At 42.7% G+C, this 27,593-nt stretch overlaps 2 protein-coding genes across 2 annotated transcripts in view; both read right to left on the bottom strand.

Moving 5' to 3' along the window:
- The window catches only part of dnajb14 (DnaJ heat shock protein family (Hsp40) member B14), a 51,437-nt gene extending 33,897 nt beyond the window's left edge, over positions 1–17,540 (bottom strand). The window contains exon 1 of the mRNA XM_069925602.1: positions 17,196–17,540. Coding sequence (XP_069781703.1) covers positions 17,196–17,328 — 133 coding nt within the window. The 5' untranslated portion in view covers positions 17,329–17,540. The remainder of the gene's footprint in view (positions 1–17,195) is intronic.
- Positions 17,541–24,820: 7,280 nt separating this feature from the next.
- LOC138757765 (histone H2A.Z) lies at positions 24,821–27,381 on the bottom strand. The gene is made up of 5 exons (XM_069925601.1): positions 27,256–27,381; positions 27,046–27,123; positions 26,743–26,856; positions 25,622–25,751; positions 24,821–25,290 (listed from the first exon to the last, which is right to left on the bottom strand). Exons 1-5 carry the CDS (start codon positions 27,256–27,258, stop codon positions 25,229–25,231), a joined length of 387 nt encoding a protein of 128 aa, XP_069781702.1. The 5' UTR covers positions 27,259–27,381; the 3' UTR covers positions 24,821–25,228.
- Positions 27,382–27,593: the final 212 nt, after the last annotated feature.

The raw sequence follows: 27,593 nt of genomic DNA, 5'->3' as shown, positions 1-27,593 counted from the left end.
GGAATTGTTAAAAAATGTACTTTACAAGCAGAAACTTCCAAACAAGGACTTCATAGATCTCGACCAGTAGCTTTCAAACTGCCCCCTCCCCCTAAACTCACATTCCACTTTAAGTAATCCCTATGTCATAAATGCTCTGTGATTAGCAAAGGATTGCTCAAGGTGGAATGTGAGTGGGAAGGGAAGGTTGAGAATCACTGCTCTAGACCCAATTGTTTTGCTTGAGAAAAATTGTAATCGGCCCATTTTTTTTTGGAGTTATGAAACTATGCACATAATGAGTCAATTAGGTATAATTAAAACAGTGGTTCTCAAACTTTTTCTTTCCACTCACATACCACTTTAAGCAATCTCTTACTAATCACAGAGAACCTATTGCATAGAGATTACTTAAGGTGCTATGTGAGTTTAGGGGGACACTGGTCTAGACAGAGATGGGAAACATTTAAATATTACAATTGATGAACAAATATGGGAAGATTTATGTCGGGATTGTATGACTAATACTATTAATGCAAAATTTATAGACTAGACCAATATATCTTACCACAGAAGTTGAACAGACTGAAATCAGATTTATTGGATCAATCTTTTAGGTGTGAAGATTTAGGATCTTTCATTCATTCAACTTGGTCTTGTCCTAATGTAAGGCTCTTTTGGGCAGATTTACAGTATATTTTGGAACAAGTTACAGGAATTGTCTTTCTGCAAAGTCCTGATTTATTTTTAATAGGAAATATTGAAGGTACAAGACCCAAGTTAAAATGATCAATCTATCAATTTGAATTTCTTAAATTAGCATTAGTGAGGATATTGATTGTTGTTACTTGGAAATCTGATACATCTTTGGGCATGCAGAAATTCAAAGGTGTATCCCTTTGGAAAAAATTACATTCAATTTAAGGAACAAGTACCCTACACTTTTGCAAATTTGGCACCCGGGATGTGATGGGCCCTTCAGTAGTTTATACAAAAATGCTGGAGAAATTCAGCAAGTCATGCAGTGTTCTTTAAGTTATAGCCGTGGCTTGACCTCGTGAACAAAGATCCATGAATGATCTTAGATGTAGGCATATCCTTCAAGCCTGCACAATGGCTTTTTTTTTAAGGTGGAGTGCAGTACTGGCCCCACCCTTTATCTGCCATGACCTAGCAAGTTGGGACGGTGATAGCCAGGTCCTCAGGTTGTAGGTGTTATGTCAGAGTGTCCTTTTACATGGATGGCCTGACAAGGCTAACGAGCCCCTTCTGCCTGTTTTGAAATCTGTTTTCTTTCTCTTAGGCTGGTTGCCAACCAAGGCTAATGAGCCCAGCCTACCCATCCAGTTATACATAAAGAACAAGTGTCTGGCGGTTACAAAGAATACATAACCAATGTCTCAGGCCTAAGCCCATCAACAGGCTTAAAACATTTTATGTTTCTTTATCTTTGCTACATAAAAAAATTCTGTGTGACTTGTGGAATTTCTCCAGCATTTCTGTGTAAACTACAATCACAACATTTGCAGACTTTCTTGTTTAACTCCACAGGTCCTTCAGTAGGTTGACTGCTGTTCCTTGGCAGCAGGTTTACAAGCAGGCTACTACAGGGTCTTGACCAGCTACTACAAGGACTGGAGGTCTTAGTCCAAAGCAACAAAAGATCAGATCCTACTGCATGCACTTGAGATGCAGATGGGGATACACCCCAGTACATCCTCCCCCTCCAAAAGTAAGTTTATATAGATCTGCTTAACATAATGGGCTGAAGGGCATGCACTGCATGATTATAGTCTACTGATAATGAACTTAAATGGACGGCCTGTTTCTGTGGTGCTCTGTGTTCTAGAAAGTCTAGAGCAAGCTTTTATGAACTGTGAAAAATTTGTAGCACACTGGCCATTCAGCCCAACTGGTCCATACTGCTACTCTCATCCTCCCCTTAATATACTTGTATTTAGTCTTATGATACAAGAGGCCATTCATCCCATTGGAAATTGTGTGATTAATAGCATAAAGTCAAAGTCCCCTGAATTTTCCTGCACTCATTCTTTCTCAGCTGCTCCAGGGGTAATTTACAACAATCAAGCAATCTTCTAGCACCTGTGGGAGTTTCTCCAGCATTTTTGTGTAAACTACAATCACAACATCTGCAGACTTTCTTGTTTAACTCCACAAGTCCTTCAGAAGGTTGACTGCTGTTCCTTGGCAGAAGGTTTACAAGCAGGCTACTGAAGCAGCAAGGCAATACAGCACACACCCTTAAGCCCACAATGTTGTGCTGACCTACATACCACTCCAGGGTCAATTTAACCCGTCCCTCCCTCCCAGTGCATAACCTTCTGTTTTTCTTACATTGATGGCCTATCTAAGAGCATTTTTTAAATCCCTACTGTACCACTCTTCACCACCACCCCCAGCAATGTACTTCAGGTACTCACCATTGTAAAAACAAACTTTCCTCCACTCACCTTAGACAGATTCCTTTGGTATTAGTCAGTGTCACTCTGGGGAAAAAAGCCATTGGCTTTCCACCCCATCTCTGACCCTCATAATCTTGTTCATCTCAATTATCACCTCTCATTGTCCATTGCTTAAGAGAAAAGCTGTAGCTCCTTTGATCTTTCCTCATCTAACAGAAGATCAAGAATTCTAAACTCTTTACAAGTTTAAGGAGAAACATTTTGCAGTGGGTTATTTTTCTGTAGAACAACCAGTAGTTTGACAATGGCAGGAGATGCAATCTATAATATTGGGCAGTACAGGAGGAGTTAAACCAGTCTTTGGCTATAATCCTCACATGAAGAGATGTAATAACTTAATTAGCTGCCACCTCACATGCAAAACATCATATTTTACAGAAATAATTTAGAAAAGAATTTAAATTTTAAATTTAAGCATACAGCACGGTAACAGGGCTGCCTAATTTACCTACACCTCTGGTACACTTCAAACGATGGGAGGAAACTGGAAAAAACCCACGCAGACACGGGAGAACGTACAAACTCCTGACAGACCGCACAGGATTCAAACCCCCAGTCCCAATTGCTGGTGCTATAAAAGGCACTGTGCTAACTGCTATGCCAACCATGCTGCCTGGAATGTTGTGTGCCATGTAGTAATGCACTTTGTCACGATACTACCCGTGGTGCAACTGCAGAAGCTGTTAGGGTACACAAATGAGCTGTCAATTTTCCTCAAAATTCTACATAGAGGCAATGGCGCAATTTTTTTTTAGCCATTACATTGCGGTGGTGCACCAGTTAAGGTCAGCAGAGAGGGTTGACGCTGTGATCCACGTGCACCCGAGCAGCAAAGTTTTCCCTTGCATCAATTCTCCAGTAAGTATTGTTGAAATAATGGATGATCTGATCATTGGCACTTTCTGGTTTTGGGAACTTGCTGAACATGAATGGCTGCTGCAGTCATTGGATTGTAAGGAAGATGGAGGGGCTTGGTGCTCAGTGCCAGGACAACATCCTCTCTTTGTGTCAGCAAGACTAAGACGTAGTCTTCTGAGATCACTTCCCAGACTGCATCAGCAGTGCTGAGTTGATGATGTTTACCTATTAGGAACAAAGCGGTCAGAGATCTTCCTGCCCAGGGTGGATCACCTGTGCCAGAGCAGACAACTTGATTGGTGATGGCCTTAGAAAAGATTTTGTAGTCCACTTTTAGCAATGAAATAGGTCTCCAATTTCTGATAGCCTCCTCCTCAATCTTTTGTAGATGAGGGTGATGATGCACTTCTTCATGGAGTCTGACATGCTTCCTACCAGGACCATAGCATTGTATACTTCCAGCAGGCCCGGACCCACCCAGTCCCACAGAGCCATGTGCAACTCAGCCGTAGGCCATCACTTCCAAGAGTCTTACTCGACCCAGAGGAACAGATGGAGTCTGTCAGCTCCCCCAGAGTAATTGGCTGATCCAGACATTCCCTTGTGCTGTCATGTAAACCCTCCATGATAGAGGACACGAAGTTTTGGGAGGCCATTCTGTCTGTAGCCTTAGTGTCATAAAGGCTTGCATAAAAAGATCTGTCATTCCTCTGGATGCCCATATGTGAGGATGCAACTGAGCCGTCCTCTTCCTTAAAGATGTGACTGAGCCGTCCTCTTCCTTAAAGATGTGACTGAGCCGTCCTCTTCCTTAAAGATGTGACTGAGCCGTCCTCTTCCTTAAAGATGTGACTGAGCCGTCCTCTTCCTTAAAGATGTGACTGAGCCGTCCTCTTCCTTAAAGATGTGACTGAGCCGTCCTCTTCCTTAAAGATGTGACTGAGCCGTCCTCTTCCTTAAAGATGTGACTGAGCCGTCCTCTTCCTTAAAGATGTGACTGAGCCGTCCTCTTCCTTAAAGATGTAGATCACAAAGTTCCCTCTGTGAATTTTTGGAAGAAGAAATGTGAGCACAACTCATCCTGCTCCACTGTTCAGACTATGGATCTGAAGATGATCTTGGAGGACTCTGAGGCGAACAGCAAGGCTTGATGGCTCTTCACCCGAGTTCCTCCCTCATATCCGGCCCTCTCGACTGCAGAAGGAGGAGTTGTTGCAGGTCAGAATGGAGTTGGCTCAACTCCCGCTGTTTCTGTCTTGCCCACTGAACACGTTTGAAGATAAAGAACCTCTTGATGTTCTTCTTGGTCGCTTCCCACCAGGTCACTATGGAGCCAAAGAAATGTTTCACGGTTCTCCAACTAGCATATTCTTTCTTTTGCTCCTCTACATTCTCTGGGGACATAAATGTCACATTCAGCTTCCATGTTCCCCTGCCTGCCTTCTGGTCCTCCTGTATGTGACAGGAGGCACGAAGGAGGCAGTGGTCAGAGAAGAACACCAGCATGACATTGGTGGTTCTGACCGTGACAGTGATCGACCAAAGACGAAGTCTATCTGGGACCAGCATGAAACATTCGATCTTGACCAGGTGGGCCGCGGCTGTGCTCCATCTGCAGGGTTGCTGTGCTGTGCATCATCATCAGGAGTCTGGACTAGCTGTGTAGTCTGCAGTCAGCACTGCCAGATCGTCCAGCTGCATCTATGATGCAGTTGAAGTCAGAGGCCAGAACGACCGACCTGGATGTTACCAGCAATGGTGGGAGCTGCTGGAAAATAGCCAGCCTCCTGCTCCATGTGGGCGAGGCACACACATTGATCAGCCAGAGCGGGGGTATCGTGGTAGTCAGGTCCACCACAAGGAGATGCCCCATAACTACCTCCTTCACCTCAGTGATTGTAAAGTTGACTCCCTGCAGTAAAATACCTGGACAAGAACCTCAGCAAATTGTTCCACCACCCATCCCTTCCCTAGACAGCCTATGGGGTCACCATCGCAAACATCTCTGATAGTTTCAGAGATCTGACAGCCCGCACTCCTGTAAAAACATGACTAAGGTTCACCAAAAATTGGGACTCTGGGCACGATGCTCCCTCTTGATAACAGGGAAGAACTTGATCATCAGGTGTGAGGTGCTCTCCAGTCTGTACATAATGCAGGTGTGGCCCACCTCTCCTCACCTGCGCCATGGCAGTCACCAGAGTAGTGTTCAGATTCACTTGAGGTTCCAAAATGGATAGGGTCCGAAGGAGCACCATGTATGTAACCGGAAAATGGGGGCAAGGGTGTACCAATGTGGCACTCATCCTTCTGACTACCTTCGAGTGTGGCTACATTAGGCTGTGTATGGAACCAAATGTCACTACGTGCTGAGGTTCTACCTGTCCTGGGAGTTATGAAAAAGGGGCCTGGCCCTATTGCCCTGCAACATCCCAGTTAACTGGACTTTGCTGCATTACCTATCCTTTGTGGAAAAGTTTTTACAGGCCAATATCTTCAAACAAGCCCATTAGGCAGTGGTCAGCACAGAACATCCTGCAGAAACTGAGAGGGGAAGACTCAATAGATCCAGTAGGATGTTTCCCTGAGCAGATCTCCAGGCCATCTGGTCGAATGCCTCATCACCTAGGCTCACAAATAAGCACCTTGGCCTGGGTGGTGGTGAGAGGAGCCCTCCCAGTGAGATCCTCTACCCATGTGATCCTCAGGAGAGCCGTGGTGGGTTGGAGACCATCATCCACCTCTTTGCCGAATGAAAATTTTCAAGGAGGGTGTTGAGAGGGATGCAACAGGCTCTGTCATGGTTCATCCCCAGCAGTAACACGACTATATTCCCTGAATGGTTGGTCCGGGAATGCCGCTGACTGGCACATTCCAGGCTGCAGGACTACATGCTGAAGGATGCTCTGAGGCTTGTTGCAGCCAATGCAAGGGCACTTAGGGAAGGAGTACAGTTTAGAGTTAACCCCCCCCACCACCCCCGCCTATTACCATTGGCACTAAGGAGAAGCTCCTTAAACCAACAGAGAGGGGAGAGGGGAAGAACAACAAGGTGCCACAGGGGAGGTAACGGAGCAATAAGGGAGAAGGTAAAATGTACTGTGATGAGATGATCATCACCATAAACATTATCTGAATAGTTATTTTTCCCTGTATTGCAAATAATTTACGCTATATGACGGAAACGATTAATGTAAATTCTTGAACACTTCCGTTCCTGTATTGTATATATTATGAATTTATCATGAACAAAGTATATTTTTGGAAAAATAGTGGATCACAGCATTCAATTTTCTTCTGCAGGTCAGCAAAGGAAATAAAGAGAACACTTCTGTTGGCATGTTCCCAACAGATTTTGAAAGTTGCCTGTGATAACAATTCGTCAGAATGAGAGACTAATGTAGCTCACTTCTTTGCTATATCATCAATTAGCAGTCACATAAACCAGGTCTACCTTTCTCCATACTATCTGTGTACTCTCAAATCTCCTCCTCAGAATAATCCCCTGCAAGACTGGTGCCCATGTCCCTGCGTTAAAAGATGAATTATTAAACTGAAATTTAAAGCTCACATTTCACCACAAGACCTGAAGTTCATGTATATTTTTTTTGGAGGAGGGGCATTAGAAAGAGAGGGTGCTGCAAAATCTAGATCACTGTGGTTGGCTTTTAGATTATGGTTAAAATACGAGTTTTTAAAGATTCTAAAATTCTATCAGATAGAATCTATCCCACCGTAATCAATCCCTTGCAAGTATCAGTTCACTGTTTGTTGCTAGTTAAACTAAACTGTTGCAGGAACACCAAACAACACTGCAGATCAAAATGACAAAGGCTACTGGGCTGACTGGTCAAGTTGGCACCTCTGCCTACCATCCACCAATCCTTTGAGCTCCTTACAGACTGCCCTTAAATTAAGGCTTTGTTGGGAGAATTTAAACAACAAATCCAAGCTGTACTGATACTTTTAGCCCTCAGCATCTTTAGATAATATTGCAAGAGCTTTGCTGTAAAACAAATTGTGCTTCTGCCAAATAAAAGCTGTCTGCATTATTGTCACAGAACTTTTTTCTAAAAATCTATTTATTGAACATCAAAAACTTCATACATATTATACAGGTGTACATTGTTCTCCTGTTTACTTTTTAAAAAAAAAACAGAAAAACCAACACATATACACAAATGTTCACATACACCCTCAGATACATGCCCAGAACCTGCATCCCCTGACCACCTTGGCAACTTTGCGGACAGTATCATTGGTATATTACTGATTGTACTGGTACAACCATCTCAAAGTTAGTATTTTACTCCAAAAGCACTCGTAATTCAGAGAAAACACACAAAGGGTTGCCATTTATGGACATTTATTTTTCAGTGGACTCTCTTAATCTGTATTTGATTTTCTCCAGTTTAATAAAGAAACTGATACCCTTAATCCATTTTGTAGTAGAGGGACCCCTATCAAACTTCCAGTGTACCAGATTAGACACTTGGCTAAAAGGTATGTAAACACTACGCATCTTTCTGCAGCGAATTTAGGGAGTTGCTGGAGATTCCAAACACAGTATTGCAGTCAAGGGGCAGGGTTGCAAATCGACTTTAAAAATTTCAGAGATTGTGTTAAAGACTCTGCTCCAGAACCCTTGCATTTTGGGGCACTGATAAAACATGCGATTTAGGTGGGAATGGGAGCCATTACACGGATTGCATTGGTCCTCTATTTCAGGATAAATAGCTACCAGACTGGATTTAGAAAAGTGAACTCTGTGCAGCACCTTGAACTGAATAAGAGCGCAGTTGGTAGAACAAATTCTCTAAATAGCTTCTTCGCAGTTTCTCCTCAATTTCCAATTCTTGCTCCCATTGTCTATTTTGGAAAGTGAATGACTTTTAATTGACAGAATAGAGCGATAAATTTTTGAAATTGTCCCTCTCACTCCTGGATTAGATGATACTAGCTATTCCCAGAGCTATCTGGCAGGTAACTGAGGGAAGTTAGGGAAAGATTTACAAACAAAGTGCCGAATCTGAAAATAGCAAAATAAGTGTGATGCGGGTAGGTCACGTGTGTGTGGAAGAGAGCCAAAGCTGCTAAACACTCAGTCTGCATAATCTCTTGACAACATTGATACATTTATTGCCATGTATTTTTTTTTAAATAATCAGCGACTGAAGGTGAAAATAAGTGATTGTTATTTAAGGGACCTCGAACTGATGCCACTGTCCAATTAAAGTGACATCTCATCTGGTACCAGATTTTGCCCTAATGAGCACCACTGGGTTGGCAGTGTGGTTAGAAGGTTTTATGGGCAATGAAAAATAGACCATGGAGGCTAAAGATGCCAACTTACAAAACAACTCTTCTAGTTTACACCAGGAGACCTCAGGGGAAGGCACCCAGTAACTTAGCTAGGTATATGGGCTGCCCAGCAGTAAAATTGGAAACTGACTTTTCCGTCCCTTGGGGATTTCCAGTTCCAAATAAAGGAGGAAATAATTTTATCCAGCAAGGTGAGAAAAATATTTTGGAAGGAAAGTTTGAAACAAGCAAATGATTCTTAGTAATATATTCATTTTGACTACATTTATTCTGCCTGTTAGTAACAGGGTCAAATTGCTCCATCTCTGAAAATCCGATTTCACCTGGTCAATAAGAGAAGTGATCCAAACACCCTTGCCCCTAAAATGTTAAGGACTCACAGTGTAAATAGATAAGAAACATAACCATCCCTCCCGGGAATTTTGAATGAGATTTACATGCACTTCGGATGGTTCTACATCCTTTAGCCCAATAAATCTGCGTGATGTAGTGAATACTCTGGTAGAGCTACTAAATCAACACACATACACAAGGTTAGTCAGTCTAGACTGTTTATTTGAGTTTGTCATCCCTCCCGTCTCGGGCTTCACGGGACCAGGGGTGGGGGTGGTGACATCACTATGTGTTTGCCGCCAATCTGCGGGGATGGCAGGTTTAAAATATACATGGTGGGAGCTCTGCACCCTCTATAAAGAGGCATAGCAACCTAGCGTACCGCTACTCAGCATGCAGTATCGCATGTACTTGGTCCATTGCCCAGGTGAGTGGATAGCAGTCCGGCCCTTGGCTCCACACATCCGCTGGTGAGCCACACTGGCGACGGTTCGCGATACTGTGCTATGTGTCCGCTTGGCCGCTACAGTACATGTTTAACAGTAATGCTGTATTACACATCCATTACCAGTTCTTCCTGGTCTGACTGTGAGCTTCCCAGAAGACAGGATCAGGCAAGGCCAAACCTTCAGTCTGCAGGGTAGACCTCTGGGCCTGATGCATACTGATGAGTTTTAGCCTTCTCATTAGGCATTTCAACCCTTCAAAATCCACCCCCGTTAATTCAATGCATTGCCAACTATAAACGAATAGTAGAACACCACCTGGATTGCTGTTAAATAGCTCTAAGTGGTGACTTACTCCATTAACTACTCTGTAGTGCCCAACTTTTTTTGCACTAACTGCACAATTATTTATGGAACACAGAAGCCCAGTACAGGCCCCTCAGTCCACAATGTTGTCAACCTACAAACCTACTCAACAAACTAAACCTTCCCTTCCTCACACCCATACCCCTCCATTTTACCCTTTTATATTTATCTTATTTCCTGGTGTGGGCCTTTGCACTTAGTGTTTTGCATACCTTTGTAACTGCAGCAAGCAACTCCCATCATCATAGAGACTTACACAAGATCAGGCTCAGGCCAGAAACGTCAGTAATGTATCTTTACCTCTTATAGAAGCTGCAAGACCACAGAGTTCCTCCAGCATCTGCAGACTTTCGTGTTTCACTTACATAAGATAAGCCAAATAACCAGTTTGTGCAGAAGGTTTTATTTTCTTTATTTTTTTTTTTTAAAAAGGGACAAAGGACTTATGAAGGCCTCATGGTGGATGGTAGTAAAGTCAAGGCCTTTTTCCCTTTTAAGGAGATCATTCAGCCCATGAACTCTGTGCCAGCTTTGAGAATATATCCATCAATCTCAATCCCCTGCTTTATTTCCCTGTAACCCATTCTCCCCATATTCTGATCAATTCCACAGATTGTCCCACTCGTATACAAACCAGAGACAATTTACAGCCTCCAATCAACTCCAACCTGCATATCCCAGGGAGGGGAAGGGTAGAAATGGAAGAAACCAAACACATCACAGGAAGAACCTGCAAACTCTACACTGGCAGCAACAGAGGTAGCCCCAGCATCTTCAGTCTTCCCTGTTCAACACCAGAGATTGGGACATAACCTCACTCACTGGAGCTATGAGGGGGCCCAAAGATCATTAAGTTTCACAACTGAAATTTGGTTGACATTCACGTTCAACATCTCCTGCTCATTATTCATTTTTCCTCCTAATGGTCTGTTATGCAGCAAAGTTTATTTAAAACATTTTCATCTCACATTCAAAGGCTGGCAAAGAGTCACCAGCTCCAATGCAATCATTAAAAAAAGGAAAAAGTGAAGAAAGTCCCTTCAGAGACAGTGAGTGTTCAAGATGTGATGCAAAACAATGGAGCAATCAACAAAAGAAGCATGGATGGACGAGAAAACAATGCAACTTGGGTTTGTCCAGGGCTATCGAGTGCTGGACAGCAGTTTCTGGATGAACTCAGGTTCTGCAGCACACACATTGGAATAAGAGTACAGGAGGTAAAGATGCAGCGCCTGTGGCAAGCACCAAAAATAATGGGGCATTTTTAAGAGGCCCAGAGTCTTACAACACAAAACAGGCCCTTCAGCCCTACTTATCCATGTCAACCAAGTTAGTCTCATTTGCCTGCATTAGGCCCATATCCCTCAAAACCTTTCCTATCCACATATCTGTCCTTCAAATGGTCTACCACTTTCTCTTGCTGCTCATTCCATATACCCATTGTATGGAAAAAGGTCTCTTTTGAATTGTTTCCCTCTCACCTTAAAATTCATGCCCTCCAGTTTTAGACCTGGGGGAAAAAAAGACTGACCATTCACCAACTCAATGCTGCTCAGAATTTTCTCAACCTCTATTATGGTTTCCCCTCAGTCTCCTATCCTCCAGGGAGAAAAATCCCAGCATATCTTGACCATTCAAACTTTTACCAGTCCAGATAACATTCTAGCAAGTATTTTCTGTACCCTTTTCAGCTTCACTAACTGGAAGAAATTATTGCTCATCCAGGAATGACTGTTGTACAAGCAGCCTGGCAACAAATATGCAGAGAATCTTTGGGGAGAGGTAGTGCTGAGAACACCTGGGTGCAACCACTGTTTACACGCAAGGAGTTTTCAGATGAACAGGCTTAAGGAGCTATTAGAACCACAGATCATTACACCACAGAAAACAGACCTTTTGCCCTGCTAGTCTGTGCCAGACCATTATTCTGCCTTGTCCCACTGACCTGCATCCAGTTCAAAGCCCTCCATACCTTTCCCAACCACGTACCTGTCCAAATTTTTCATAAATGTTAAAATTGAGCCACATTCACCATTCAGCTGGCAGTTCGTTCCACACTCCCACCTGTTTGATGAAGTTTCCCCTTAAACTTTTCCCCTTTCACTCATAACCCCCAGGTTGTATCTCACCTAACCTCAATGGAAAAAGTCTACTTGCATTTATTCTGTCAATACCCCTCTTCATTTTATATACCTCTATCAAATCTCCCCTCATTCTCTACACTTCATGGAATAAAGTCTTAACCTGTTTTCCCTGTAACTCAGTTCTTCAAGTATCAGTAACATCCTAGTAAATCTTCTCTACACTCTTCCCTGTAGTTAGGAGACCAAAACTACACACAATACTCCAAATTTGGCCTCATCAATGTCTTATTCAACTTTGCCATAACATCCCAACTCTTGTTCTAACGCACTCCTCAGTGCCCTACCATTTACTGTGTATGTCCTTTCTTGGTTTGTCCTTCCAAAATGTAACACCTCACTTATCTGCATTAAATTCCATCTGCCATTTTTCCAGCAGGTCCAGATCCCTTTGCAAGCTTTGAAAGCCTTCCTTGCAGTCCACTACAGCTTCAATTTATGTGTCATCTGCAAACTTGCTGATCCAATTTACCACATTATCACCTCATTCATTGAGGCAGATGACAAACAACAATAGTCCCAGCACTGATCCCTGAGGAACATCATTAGTCACAGGAATCTAGTCTGTGGAAGTATTGAGAGATTTTGGGGTGTGGATAATAATTTAACAAATTTACCCGAGGAAGTAAATATCAATACTACATGCTATGAATGGAAGAAAAAGCTGATGCAAAAATAACAGGGCAAAGGTTTGCAGACAGAAAGAGCAAAGTGATCATGAGTCATTGGGGATCAGAGGTGGAGTGGGTGAGCAAATTTAAATTTCTGGAAGTCACCATCTTGAAGGATCGATCTTTCCTGGACCCAACACACTAATGCCATCTTGAAGAAAGCACATCAGCACCTCTACTTCCTCAGGAGATTGTGGAAGTTCGGTATGACATTGGAAACCTTGGCAAACTTCTACAGATATATAGTGGAGAGTGTACTGACCAGCTGCATCACAGCCTGGTATGAGTCCATCAATACCTCCAAGCAGAAAGCTCTTCAAAGGGAAGTGGACACAGACTGATACATCACAGAAAAAACTCTCCCCACCATTGAGTAAATCTACATCAGTGGTTCTCAACCCTTTTTCTTTCCACTCACATACTACTTTAAGTATTCCCTATGCTCTGTGATTATTAAGATTGCTTAAGGTGGTATATGAGTGGGAAGGGAAGGTTGGGAACCACTGCTCTAGACCCAATTATTACGGAAATATTTTGCTTGAGAAAAATTGTCATTGGCCCATTTCCTTTGGAGTTATGAAACCATGCACATAATGAGTCAATTAGGTACAATTAAAACAGCGGTTTTCCACCTTTTTCCCCCCACCTACATACCACCTTAAGCAATCCCTTACTAATCACAGAGATTGTTTTAAAGAGGGTAAGTTTTTATCTTTTAATCAGATGAGGGAAGATTTTGATATTGATAAGAACTCTATTTCTTTATTATCAAATTTGATCTTTGGTAAAATGTATGTTTGGTAGAGATATGATTTTACCTAAAATGACTAAATTTGAGACTTTTCTTATGAAGGTACCAGAGAAGGGTTATATTTCATGTATGTATCAAATATTACAGGATAGTATGGATAAAAGGGTTGGGATAGATCTAAAATTAAATGGGAAGCGGATATCGGTTTTACTTTTTCTGAAGAGGATTGGTTAGATATCTGTTATGATAGTGTAACTAGATTGATAAATGAACGTTATGCAATGATTAATTACAATTTTTTACATCAATTATATTTGACACCTGAAAAATTAAAAAAATATGGTTTTAATGAATCAGATTTGTGTTTTAGATGTGGTGATACGGTTGGAACTTTTTTTCATGCTGTTTGGTTATGTATACATATACAATCTTTTTGGAAGAAAATTCAATCGATTTTAGAATACCTGTATAAGATTAAAATAGTTTTAGATCCAACAGTATTTTTATTGGGTATTTTTAAACCTATGAAAGGTTTGGGATTAGATAAGTTCCAGCTTACTTTTGTATATTTAGCTTTATCCGTAGCAAAAAAATGTATTGCTAGTACATGGAAAGATACAAATATGATTGATATTAATAGATGGCATAATGAGATGAAATATTGTTTAATAATGGAAAAAATTATGTATTTCACATGATAATTGTAATTTTTTATTAAAAAGTGGCTGTTATACTCAGAATATTTACATTTCAATTTATATTGACTAGATTTCAATATGTATATTTAACTTTTTCTTTAATATTCTTTTTTTCTTTTTTATGGCTCTCCTTAGGAGAGTTGGCTGAAGGGGGGGGGTCCTTTTCTTTTTCTTTTTTTCTATATATATATATATATATATAAAAAAATTCATGTTGATGTTTAACTGCTGCATATGTCATATATTATTTGTTTTTTGAATGAATAAAAAGTTTTTTTTTAAAACTAATCACAGAGCACCTATGGCATAAAGAATACTTAAAGTGGTATGTGAGTGGAAAGAAAAAAAACTTTGAGAACCACCGGTCTACATGAAACACTGCTGTCAGAGAGCAGCAGGAATTATCAAGGATCCATATCACCCAGGACATGCTCTGTTCTTGCTAATAACATCAGGAAAGAGGCCTAGGTGCCACAAGACTAGCATCACCAATTTCAGGAACAGTTGCTCCCCCTCCACTATCAGACTCCTAAAGAACAAACTCAGAGACTCATTGAAGGGCTCTTACTTTGCACATTATTTATTACTGAATATTCATTTTTTTCTGCTTTTGTCAATTGGTTTACATTTCCCTCTTTTGTATAAGTATCTTTTTCTTGAGAACAGTGCGCAGTTACCAATAAGTAGAAATTACAGGAAAAAGAATCTGAGTTGTATGTCACAAATAAATTTAAACTTTGACCAGAGTTACATACAGTTAGCTTTATGCAAACACAGATTTATGTTAACATCATTTACAAAAGCAGCAGGACCAAGTAATTGGACCCAAAAGTTGGTGACCTCCATCACAATTATTTTCAAAAATTCCACCCAACCCCTGAAAGCATTATTAAACAATATTTCATCTCATTTTGCCATCTATTAATATCAATCATATTTCTTGTATAGAAAGAATTTCAGGTCACCTGTACTCTTGAACCACTTAAACACACAAGAAACAAAAACAAATTTACAGGTTACAGGTGAGTAAGTCTCAATGGACAACTATAACTTTCCAGCTCTTTCAACAAGGCTGTTGGACCTGTTTATTCCCATTTATTTGTACTTTCCTGAAAGTCTTTAACTGTTCTGAGAAAAGGCAAGGAATCAAAATTGAAATAGGGCATCTTAAAAATTGAGGCATCTTGAACAGTTTCAAGGTATTTTGTTCCCCGTTAGATTTCTGCAAACTATTTAATTAAAGAATCGTCAACAGACATTTAGAGCTGCAGAGAGATTGGATTCACAAATAGGGACTGCATTTCTTCTTTGGCTTGGCTTCGCGGACGAAGATTTATGGAGGGGGTAAAAAAGTCCACGTCAGCTGCAGGCTCGTTTGTGGCTGACCAGTCCGAAGCGGGACAGGCAGACACGATTGCAGCGGTTGCAAGGGAAAATTGGTTGGTTGGGGTTGGGTGTTGGGTTTTTCCTCCTTTGCCTTTTGTCAGTGAGGTGGGCTCTGCGGTCTTCTTCAAAGGAGGCTGCTGCCCGCCAAACTGTGAGGCGCCAAGATGCACGGTTTGAGGCGTTATCAGCCCACTGGCGGTGGTCAATGTGGCAGGCACCAAGAGATTTCTTTAGGCAGTCCTTGTACCTTTTCTTTGGTGCACCTCTGTCACGGTGGCCAGTGGAGAGCTCGCCATATAATACGATCTTGGGAAGGCGATGGTCCTCCATTCTGGAGACGTGACCCATCCAGCGCAGGTGGACTCGATGCTGTCGACCTCTGCCATCTCGAGTACCTCGACGTTAGGGGTGTGAGCGCTCCAATGTTGAGGAAGTAGCACCTTTGCAACGCCAATATATTTTGGGGAGAGATTCACTTGTTGTTTCCTCAGGTCACAGACGTTATGAGTCGCCGGGCCATTTCAGATAAAGGTCCATAGCCCAATGACGAGTTTGGTGTCACCGATGGGTCAGACCAGGGAAGAAAAGGCTCGATTCCTTTCCTGATGAATAATTGTGAAGCAGATGGATGTTAGAATCCGCTCGATCGCGGATTCGAAACAGCAGCCTCTCGAAATCAAGCTCCTGGCAAGATTTAAACATGCCTCGGAGTTTCCAGCTGCAGGGTAACAACCACCACCAAGTTTGGCGATTCGCATCTTCTTTTGAAAATCAAACTTCCATTTGAGGTGACATCTCGTGGCTTTTTCCGACCAAGTCCAGTCTCGGAAAGAGGATTAAAACAAACTCGGGCTGCACCCAACCCCATCGGCCGACAAGCCACTCTCCGTGGCCGTTGGTGCCGGTTATTCTGCCCCAAATGGGGCAGAGATGACGGTGCACAATCGGTCGGGCCGGCTCCCGGCTTGATCGGCAGCGATGCCGTCCCCCGAGCAAGCGGTGATTGACCGATCAGCTCAACCCGGATCCCCAGAGGGACCTGCAACGTTTGCTGCAGAAAACCCCCGACACGGGATGGGATGGGAGGTGGGGAGGAGGAGGGGGGGGGGAGGAGGAGGGGGGGGGAGGAGGAGGAGGGGGGGAGGAGGAGGAGGGGGGGGAGGAGGAGGGGGGGGAGGAGGAGGAGGGGAGGAGGAGGAGGGGAGGAGGAGGGGGGGGAGGAGGAGGGGGGGGAGGAGGAGGGGGGGAGGAGGAGGGGGGGGAGGAGGAGGGGGGGGAGGAGGAGGGGGGGGGGAGGAGGGGGGGGGGGAGGAGGGGGGGGGGGAGGAGGGGGGGGGGGAGGAGGGGGGGGGGGAGGAGGGGGGGGAGGAGGAGGGGGGGGAGGAGGAGGGGGGGGAGGAGGAGGGGGGGGAGGAGGAGGGGGGGAGGAGGAGGGGGGGGAGGAGGAGGGGGGGGAGGAGGAGGGGGGGGAGGAGGAGGGGGGGGAGGAGGAGGGGGGGGAGGAGGAGGGGGGGGAGGAGGAGGGGGGGGAGGAGGAGGGGGGGGAGGAGGAGGGGGGGGAGGAGGAGGGGGGGGAGGAGGAGGGGGGGGAGGAGGAGGGGGGGGAGGAGGAGGGGGGGGAGGAGGAGGGGGGGGAGGAGGAGGGGGGGGAGGAGGAGGGGGGGGAGGAGGAGGGGGGGGAGGAGGAGGGGGGGGAGCCTCAGGCCTCTGGCAAAACCCTCCACCTCCTCCCCCAGCTTGTTTCAAATTCTCCAACCTCACCTTTCGCTTCGGCGGACGGGTACAGTTTCTCCGCCTTGTTCAAAAATTTCAGCGCCTTGTCCTGTTCGCCATCCCGCACCGCTTTCCGCGCTATCCTCAAACACTTCTCCGCTTCATCCCTGTTGCCCTCCATCTTTTAAACCTCTGCCAGGCCGCCTCTCAACCAGGAAGTGAGCAAGATTCCACCCTGCCAGCAAGCGGCACCACCCGCCGCCAGAGCAGCCCAGCGGCAGATACACGCGCTGCCGAAATCTCTTTTCCCTTCTTGTTCGATCGCCGAGAAAAGAAAGGTGCAAAAGGGGCGAAATGGTCGGTGGCGAATCATCGGGTCCGCGACCTCTGACCTGCATTCGCTGCACCAATGAGAGCAGGTTGTGCCAGATTGACAGGCCCAGCCCTGCTGGGTTATTCATTGGCCACAAGACGATTCGCTCCCTGCCGGAAGGACTGGCCCGCTCACAGTGGGGAATGGGAAATGTTGGCTTCCACATCTTCTCCCGGTCAATCATGTTAACAGCTCTTCGACTGATCTCACCCACCCCGAAAAAAGTCCTGCAAAAATGAGGGGAAGACTCAGCAGGTCACGCACCATTCATAGGCAATCAACCTTTCGGGCGAAGGGGGAGTAACGACAAGTGCTGGGAATGCTCCTTCAATGTAATAATATAGATAAGGATGTGAAGAGATTTTGTAAATTAAAAAAAATCTGCAGATATTCTTCATTAACTAAAATCTCATCTGATCAGTTAGCATCCATTGGGAGGAAGTTAACAGACCAATGAGAAGGGTTCTGATTCGAACTGGTCATTTGAGTCCAACTGCGATGTGATCTGTATCCCATGTGGTCGCTCTGAAGGGGCTTCAATTGGAAATGTAAGCTATTTCTGTCTCCATGACCTGCTGAGTAGTTCTAACTTTTTTCTGATTTGTTTCAGACTTCCAGCATTTTCATCTATGGATGTCCAGCACTGTTCATCCACACTTTCAGATTCCTAGCATTTGCGTTTTGTATCAGCAATATCCTTGATACAACTGCTATCTCTAAAGAGGTAGTGCTAAGTAGACGAGTGAGCCTCAAGGTAGACATCTGATCCTGATGGAATGTTTCCTCGGTAACTAAAAGAAATAGTATATGTTATCATCAAGGCATTTGTGATCATTTACAAATATTCTCTGGACAGGTCCTGGCTGATTGGAAGATGTCATCTCATGCCTCAAAAGGGTTGTAGGTAAAAAAAAAAGCCTACTGGCTTCAAATGTTGAGAAAATGTTCAAGTTTAAGTTTATTATCATCCAATTGTACAAGTACAACCCAACGATGTTCTCTGATCCGCGGTGCAAAAACATATAAACACCCATCCAGACATAACACACATAAAAATAATTCATATGCCCTACATACATGCATATATAAAAATAAATATTGTTTAATAAATTGTAGAGTCTCGGAGGGCTTGTATGAGCAGTTCATTCAGCAATTTCACCGCCCCTGAGATGAAGCTATTCCTTGGCCTGGTAGTTCTGGCTGATACTCATGTATCTCTTTCCTGACGGGAGTAGGTGAAAGATGCTGTGTGTTGGGTTGGTAGAGGTCCTCAGGAAAGAACGATAGGCTTCCTATCTTGGTGTAGCCGTGATCGAGTGTGCTGGGACCTCTGGTACAGCAGGTTACATGCTGGTGATAGTTAGGCATAGTTTTCTAGACAGGCCTGGTTAAAATCACCACTAAGATTTCTTTTCTTGTTTACTGACTACTCTCTGTTTAAAAAAAAGGGTTTCACTTTTGCATGTGTCCAAACTGAATGTATCATTGTACCAATTTCTTGTTTACAGTGAAAGCATTTATCAGATGTCGGGTTCCATTCTTTTAATTTTTGAGGTGCAGCATATAGTCTGCGAAGCCAATTATATTGTATCATCTGATACCAAGCATTTATTGTATTTGTCATGGTGCCCACACATAATTCATTCCAAATTTCATTACTTATTTGTATGTTTAAATCATTTTCCCAATGGTGTTTGGGTCTGTATATTGCCTCATCTGTTCCTTTGTCTTGTAATACATATTTGTAATAAACTTTTAAATTATCAGTGTCCGTGATTATATATTCAAAGCTACTACCTTCTGGCAACTAGATTATTTCCCAGCTTTTCTTTTAATTATGTTTTTAATATGAAAATATTGAACCATGTGATATTCTATATTTATCTTTTAGCTGTTCAAATGTCAGGTTATTGTCCAGAAAAGTTTTTTTATCCTTGTAATTCCTTTTCTTGACCATTCCTTAAAATATATATTATTCATTGTGAAAGGAATTAATTGGTTTTGTTTCAGTATATTTGGTATTTGATAGATTATTATCTTTCGCTCTAAATGTGTTCTACTCCATATTTTTAATATATGGTGTAGTATTGGTAGACTATTATGTTGCACTAACCTCATTCCACATAAAGTACAGGTTCTGAAACACTCTCTCCTAGATTATCTAGTTCCATCCTAAGCCAGGCTGTTTTTCTCCTACCTTATAAAAAAATCTGTTAAGAATCTTAATTGGGCTACCCTATAGTATAACCATATAACCATTTACAGCACGGAAACAGGCCTTGTTGGCCCCTCGTTTTAAATTTGAGAACTGCAATTCCCCTCGTTTATATATCCCTATCAACTTTTCCAAAGCTATGCTTGGTTTCTTACCTTTCCGTAAAAATTTTCTATTAATTTATTCAATTTTTGAAAATAATTCCCATTACAGGAATAGGTAGAGTTTGAAGTAAATATTGTAACCGTGGAAATCAGGACTGCCAGGCTGGGAAATAGTTTCCCACAGGCTATGAGACTGAAATTATTTTTATACCTTTGATTATTTATGTCATTATGTACTGTACATTGTGTTTGTGTGGTCTGGAGAGATACTGTTTTGTCAGGTTTGTAGAGTACAATCAGATGAACTTGCCTGACTCTTTTCCCAAATATTAAATGCTGGACAGATCATGCAAACTATGCATGGCCAAAGGAACTCAGCAGGTGTGGCAACATCCACGAGTAGAAGTAGTGAGTCAATGTTTCAATCAACAACAGTGCACTGAATGTCACCAAAACCAAGGAGCGGATTGTGGTCTTTAGGAAGGAAAAACCAGAAATGTTCAATCCAGCGATCACTGGAGGAATCAGAGGTGGAAAGAGCGAGCAAATTTAAAATCCTGATAGTCACCATCACAGAGGACCTTTCTTGACTCTCATGTTACAAAGAAAGCATATCAGCACTTCTACTCCCTCAGGTATTTGCAGAGGTATAATGCATCAAAAATTTTGGCAAACTTCTACAGATGGGTAATGGAAAGTCTGCTAACCTTCTGCATCAGCTTGGTACAGGGCATCAATACCACCAAACAGAAATCCCTGTAAAAGATAGTGGACATAGCCCAGAACATCACAAGCAGAACTCCTTACCATCAAGAAAATCTATACGAGTCACTGCTGTCAAAGAGCAGTAGCAATCAAGGATCCATACCACCCAGGATGTGCTGTCCTCACTCCTGCCATCAGGCAAGAGGTATAGGTGCCACAAGACTCATACCATTAGGTTCAGGAACAGTTGCTACCCCTCCTTCAGACGACCAAACAAACTCATTCATTTAAGGACTCTTACTTTGCTCATTATTACTGAGTATTTCATTTTGCTCCATTGCAAAATGAGTTTGTTTATATCAGTTCTCAACCTTTTTCTTTCCATTCACATACCACTAAGCAATCCCTTACTAATCAGAGCACCAATGGCATAGGGATTACTTAGCAGCATGTGAGTGGAAAGTAAAAGGTTGAGAACCACTGGTTTACATCTTTTGTTTACATTTCTTTTGCATACACCACTTTTTGATGAATTTTTTTGCACTTCGCCCACAGGAAAAATCTCAGGGCTGTATGTATATATTCTTGACAATAAATCTTAGCCGTGGCCTCAATCTGGCCAACCGAGGACGTGCACATGTCTGTGAACAGGAAGGCAATTAATTGACATTCTTATTATTGTGACATTTTAATATACACCACTTGCACTGGGAAAAGTGCAGACCCAATATGCACCATCTACCAAAGCAATTCATGGAAGAATAAATCCTTTCCATTGTTCAATATCTTAATACAATTATTACCTACTACTGGCCATTAAGGAGAAAGGTGGTCCTGAACTATAATATGAAATTTAATTCATGATTTTTTTTTATTTTAAGTTTTGAAAGTATTCCCTTCCTCGTAGAAACCTTGGAGGAATATTCAATTGTCTCCAGTTTCCACGTGTGTTTGAACACCAACTTGACAGCCAATAGATTCTACTTCCACCTCATTTATTATCCATTATTTTCCCTTTACATGAGTAAACAAAATCTTGTAATTACAAAATGACACTAAATAAAATGACAAACTTGAAACTGATCATTCAGTATTGCAGTGAAAAGTCATGCAGTCTTTACTACAAAACTAAAGACTCGACCAAAAATCTGCTTAAGGAACTCAGGCCAGGAATCACCTGTGGAGGCAGACAGAAGGCTGCTTCCAATCAGGACTAAGTGTAAAGGGGAGATAACCAGTCTAAAGAGGGGAAGGGCAAGACAGAGGTTGGCAAGCAATAGGTAGATCTAGGTGGAGAGGTTGATGGCAGTAAACACATGGTGGATGGATATTTTTTCATGCAGAGGCTAGAAAGCAGCTTTCAGACTCTTCCACATCCCTTCCCCTGAACCATGACCACACCAATGAGCATCACACCATGGTGCCTCATTTCATCTTAGCATTTCACATTGCCCCTCCACTGCTTCCAAACCAGATAACAATTTATCTCCTACCCAAGATCCACAAACAGAACCACCTTGAGTAACTGCCCCACTAAACATCGCAACCATCTTATCCCTATTCATCCAGCCCATTTCAGAATCTGGAATATCTTGCAAGATCTCCACCATTTTAACAACTTCCAATTCCTTCATCCCACTGCCTCATCTCACCATGCACATTCAGCCCCATACACCTCTATTCTCAATTTCTTTCTAGATCAAAGATCCAGCAGTTCACCTCCACCAACACTCTCCCCAACCAGGCAGAAAATCACAACTTCTATTTCAATTCCTCTCATTAATCACTTATATGGGAACGCTATTAGATCTTTTTTATTGGCAAAATGGAGTATTCTTCCATCCATACCTACTTTAGCACCACTTATCTTTGTTACATTTAGCACCAAATTCGTGTTGCATCCTACACCAGGAGCAAAACTCTACTTAAAATCAATTTCCACCCTGCACTTAAATTCACTTGGACTGTTTCTGACAACTGTCCTTTATGGATCTAACTCCATCTGAGGAGATAACTATACACTGATATCATGCCCACAGCTACCGAGCAACAACTTCCTCCCAGCCATTGCAAGGACAATTTCTGTCTCACATCCAGGTGAGGCTTTCCACTTTAAGCTATCAGAAATGTCAGTTCAGAAGTTTCCCTCTAGTGGTTGGCTTGGTCATTACCTTTCACCCTCCTATAGAACAGTACAGCACAGGAATAGGCTATTCAACCTACAGTAAAACATGAAAATCTGTTGAAGTAAAAATACTGAAGAAACTCAGGTCAATTTCCTTTATAGAGCAAGAATGAAAATATATCATTGACATTTCAGTCTTGAGCCCTTCAAGATATGGAAAAATGTCAGCAGGCTTCTTTGCTTGGACAACTGTTGATATTTTTCCCCATACCATGAAGGTCTAAGGCCCAAAATGTCAGTGATGTATTTTTACCTTTACTGTACAAAGGACACTGACCTGATTTTCTCAAGCATTGTGTTATTTCCATTCAGCCTACATGTCTGCACCAAATAGTGCCCAATCAAACCAGAATTCTGCTGCTTTCATTTCAGATTTATTGTCAGGGTACATATATGACATCACATACAACCCTGAGATTCTTTTTCCTGCAGACAGCAGAATGATAAAATCCCTCAATCCCCTGCACATTCATGCATCTAAAATGCCCCCATTGTTGCAGTGGGTCAGGCAGCATTCATGGATAGTCATAGAAATGGAATCCATAACATTCTAGTCTCAGAGGGTCAGGGGCCCAAAATATGAACTAATTCTACTCAGGGTTACCCTTTGACTTGTCAAGCTCCTCCAGCTTATTGTTACCTCTAACAATAATTACCATACTTCCATCACCACCTCTGGCAGCAATATTAACACGAAAAATTCATATTCTTTCCTCTAACACCTTGACTTTGATAAACCTGTGACTCAATCTTTATATACTTCAATTAGATCACTCCTTCACTCCAGGAAAAGTAGGCCCATCCTAGCTGTCCTCTCCCCATAACTCAAATCCTGGCAAATCTCTACAACTCAACCAGTTCCTTTCCTAGAGTATGGCAATCAGAACTGCATTCAGCACTCCCAAGTTCAACATGAATAAAAGCTTTATATCATATGCATGGCATTTGCCTTCACCACTTGTGGCCATTTTCAAGGAACTATGAAGATTGAGCCCAAGGTGTTGTGAAAGTCTGAAATATTCAAACCAAGGGACCATTCTGTCCATGGCAATACTAACATTTATACATACAAAAACATCAGAACTATTTGTAAACCTCCAAAGATAATCCTGATCACTCCTGCAAATGTCAATTCAACCATTACTTGTACCAAAAACAAACTTGCAAGGAATAACAAGTGGCCAGTTTTTAAAGTGGCACCTTAGTTGAGGAATTACATTTGGGTCTATATAGTCAAATTCTAGCTAGCATTAATAGAATTCCTACTGATGGAAGTGCCATTTGTCCATGCCTGTCAAATCCAACATCCAAGTTCTACAGGTCATACTTCCTGAATGTATGCTTGAATGATTTAAAATGTGTTGCAAAATATAATCCAGTTGAATTCTGCAAGTTAAGCAACTTCTGGGCAGGAAAGAGAATGCTTGATATTTCATACCAGAACCCTTCAAGATTAAAATTTGGGGTTAAAATCCAACTATCAACTGTTCTTTTTCTCCCGCTCATTGCTTCATTTGCTGAGTTCCTTCAGATTACAGCATTTGCCGTTTCTTTGCTTTTTAGATGTGTTGCTAAATTTATCTTTTTAGCACAAGTTCTAAACTAACAAGGAGTTTATCTTATCCTAACTATTCCAGGCTATCTTTTCTTAGTCAAATGATAGTCTGGTCCTCAAATCTGCTCTTTATCTTGGAGTACCTCTTAAAGTGGTGGCCCAAAATATTAGTAGGCAAATTGCAGTTCAACTCTATTCAAACAACTTACTGATCTTTGTGACCTTGTATTCATCACATTGACATCTCAAATTCTCCACCCACCCCCAAATTAATTTTGCTTACCCTATTACACCAATTCACTTTGGAATTACTTTGCAAGTTTGCATCAAGGAACAATAATTGCCAGTACTGAAGCATATCATACTACAGACTGGAAAAGTAACCCAAATGCTGGAACTGAAATCACCATGGAGAGTAGCTTCAGTAGATGAGTGGCACACCACTGTAAAGCTAACCAGGCAGAGGAATTTAATGTTGTTCATGTCAATGACAGGTATTGCACAATTATTGCTCAAGGTAACTCAACTCTTCCAAAGATTTTTTAATGCATTTTATTGAAAACTTCACCCAAAGTACAATCAGACAACCCATCTAGATTCAATTTCACTCCAAAAATAAAGTTATACAAGCAATAAGCTCTTCCTGCATTTAAAACATTGCATTAGGGCCTCAGAAAGGCAGCAACCAGAAAACATCTCCATCTTATTCAGTTCCATCAGATAGTCTTTTGCTTCCCAATACCATTGCACAGGGAACTATTACTGTTAAGCTTTATTTTAAAATGACCCCTCCCCCCCATATATGGAGATAAAAGTTTTTCCTAATCATCACATTTCAGAAGTCCAGTGTCTTTCCAGCTAGATCCTCCAAAATTTCTACAGCTGATTAAACAGAGATGGAGTCCTGAGTTAATGAACTAAAAAATAAAAACAGCACTTGATCCTCAGACAGTCTTCTGCTGCCCTTTCTTGCCAATTAGAGATTTGTGGATGTGTGGAATGACACCTGAAAAAATAAAACAAGTCAAATGAGGCACCACATCACGAAACTGATACAAAGGTTTAGTACAATTATAGGTTTGCTACAACCTTCAGAAGTCAGATCAGCCCAATGTTTCTGACACCTTGAGTGTTAAATCTAACCATCCTATTCTATTTCAAAGCCTGATCATCCCACTCACAAATGTGGAAACATTCAGATCAGTCAGCTATTCCATTTTTTTGCACAAAAGAACATTCCTCAACCCTTGAGCCATCAAGTCACATTCTTGTATACTTAAATCTGCTCAATTTTTGCAATGCCAGTGTATAGCTTGAACTCTCACTACAACACTTACCACCTCCTGCAATGGTAGCCTTGATTAAAGAATCCAGCTCTTCATCTCCTCTGATTGCAAGCTGCAAGTGGCGAGGGGTAATGCGCTTCACCTTCAAGTCTTTGGATGCATTTCCTGCAAGCTCCAGTACCTGGTGAGATAAACCAATTAAAAACAAGCACACAACACTCTTCTGAACAAGACTGCTGATACTAGGAACAATATTAACACTCTTGCAAATGAAGGTCCAGCCATGAGTAGCAATGTCATGTTGAAAGTTTACAAAATATTGATGTACAATCCTGGTCACCACAAGGATATGGTTGTGCTGGAGAGTGTGCAGAGTAGATTCAGTAGGATGAATTTAGTCATGAGGAGAGATTGAATAATTTGGAATTATTTTCCCTGGAGCAAAGATGGGTGATCCAAAAGGCAATACAAAATATCAGTGAATAGATAGTAGTCAGAATCTTTTACCACTCTCTCTACCCCCCCACCAAAAAAGTTGGGCATCAAAAACGAGTTAAACAAATCTGCAGAAGCAAACCTGCAGATGTTAAATAACCTGTTGAGTTTCTCCAGCATTTACATTGTTCTGTGCAAAAAGAGAAGTTTAAGCTAAGGATTTCAAATGGGAACTAAGGGAGGTTTTTTTTAAAATGTGAAACTTGCTGCCAGAGATGATGGAAAAGCATTTACACTTAGAGGCAAGGTATATGGCACTATGCAGTTAAATGGGATTATCGTCACTGGAGAAAAGGTCAACATGGATAAAGTGGTTTGTTGTTAAAAACAGAAACGTTGGAGCAACTTGGGTCTCGCAATACCCATAGGAGATAAATATTTATAACCGACGTTTCAGGCCTGAGCCCTTCTTCAAGATGCTGAGTTCCTCCATCATTTGTGCTTTTACTACAATCATTATGTCTGCCCTTGTATTTCACTCCAAAGTGGTTCCTTGGCTCAAATAACAGCACGAAAATGAAGCCACTCGGTCCCTCAATCCTACCCCACCATATGACCAGAGCTGTGACCCAAGTTGGGCTTTTGCGTTCCTATACCAGTTCCACAATTCTACGACTTGAGTAGGCCTCCTCTAACCCCAACACAGAGCACGATCCCTCCGAATACCACCCCCTCACCTCTGCGGTCAAGTACTCCAGGATGGCCGCGCTGTATACCGCTGCCGTGGCGCCCACTCGGCCGTGACTCGTAGTCCTCGACTTCAGATGTCGGTGAATCCGACCGACCGGAAACTGGCGGGAAGATTAAAAGAGAAACAGCAGATTTATTTCCCCGTTTTCCCGCTCCGCCGCCTCGACTCCGGAGGCGCACCCCCTTTCTCGCGGTTTAATTGTTTGGTGGGCGGCGCCCGCCCGAGCGCCCGCTGGCAGTTGCGGCTCGAACCCAGATCACGGGGTCAGCGCGCGGCGCCTGCCACTAACCTGCAGTCCGGCTCGCTGCGAGCGGGAAACCGCTTTAGTTTTCGCCTTGCCAGAGTCTTTACCCGCTTTTCCGCCAGCCTACCAAAGAGGGAAAAGACAGAGAAAAATAAAACGTTATCACGCTGCGCAGGGTCATGGTGAGAGTGCGCAAAAAAAATGATCAGTGAAAGCGGGTAATTCCAGGCGGGCCTACGGCCTTATGGCGCTCACCATTGCCGCCGCGTGTCAACAGTACTCAGCCGGTTTTTTTTAAAACGCTCTGCGCTCCCGCCTCTGCGCTGGCTGTCGTATTTATAGTCAACCCAGCCGACATCCGGGCCATTGGAATCGGAGCAACCCACCAAAGGGAAGCGGCGCGGCTCGCGAGGCTTCAGCCAATCGGAAGAGGCCCGCGAGCGGCCAGTTGGGGGCGATAAGGTGGCGTGTGTGGGGGCGCGCGCAGTGCACGTGGCGGTGCTGGTCAGTGCTGCAAGTCGAATTAAGGAATGTTTGAACTTGTATGTAATCGGAGTTATGCAGAACGCGTCAAAGTGCAACTCTTCCACGCA

Source organism: Narcine bancroftii, chromosome 3 (assembly GCF_036971445.1).
Source record: "Narcine bancroftii isolate sNarBan1 chromosome 3, sNarBan1.hap1, whole genome shotgun sequence".
Classification (NCBI taxonomy): Eukaryota; Metazoa; Chordata; class Chondrichthyes; order Torpediniformes; family Narcinidae; genus Narcine; species Narcine bancroftii.
Note: the sequence above shows the minus strand (reverse complement) of the source record. Positions and strands in the feature narration are given on the sequence as shown.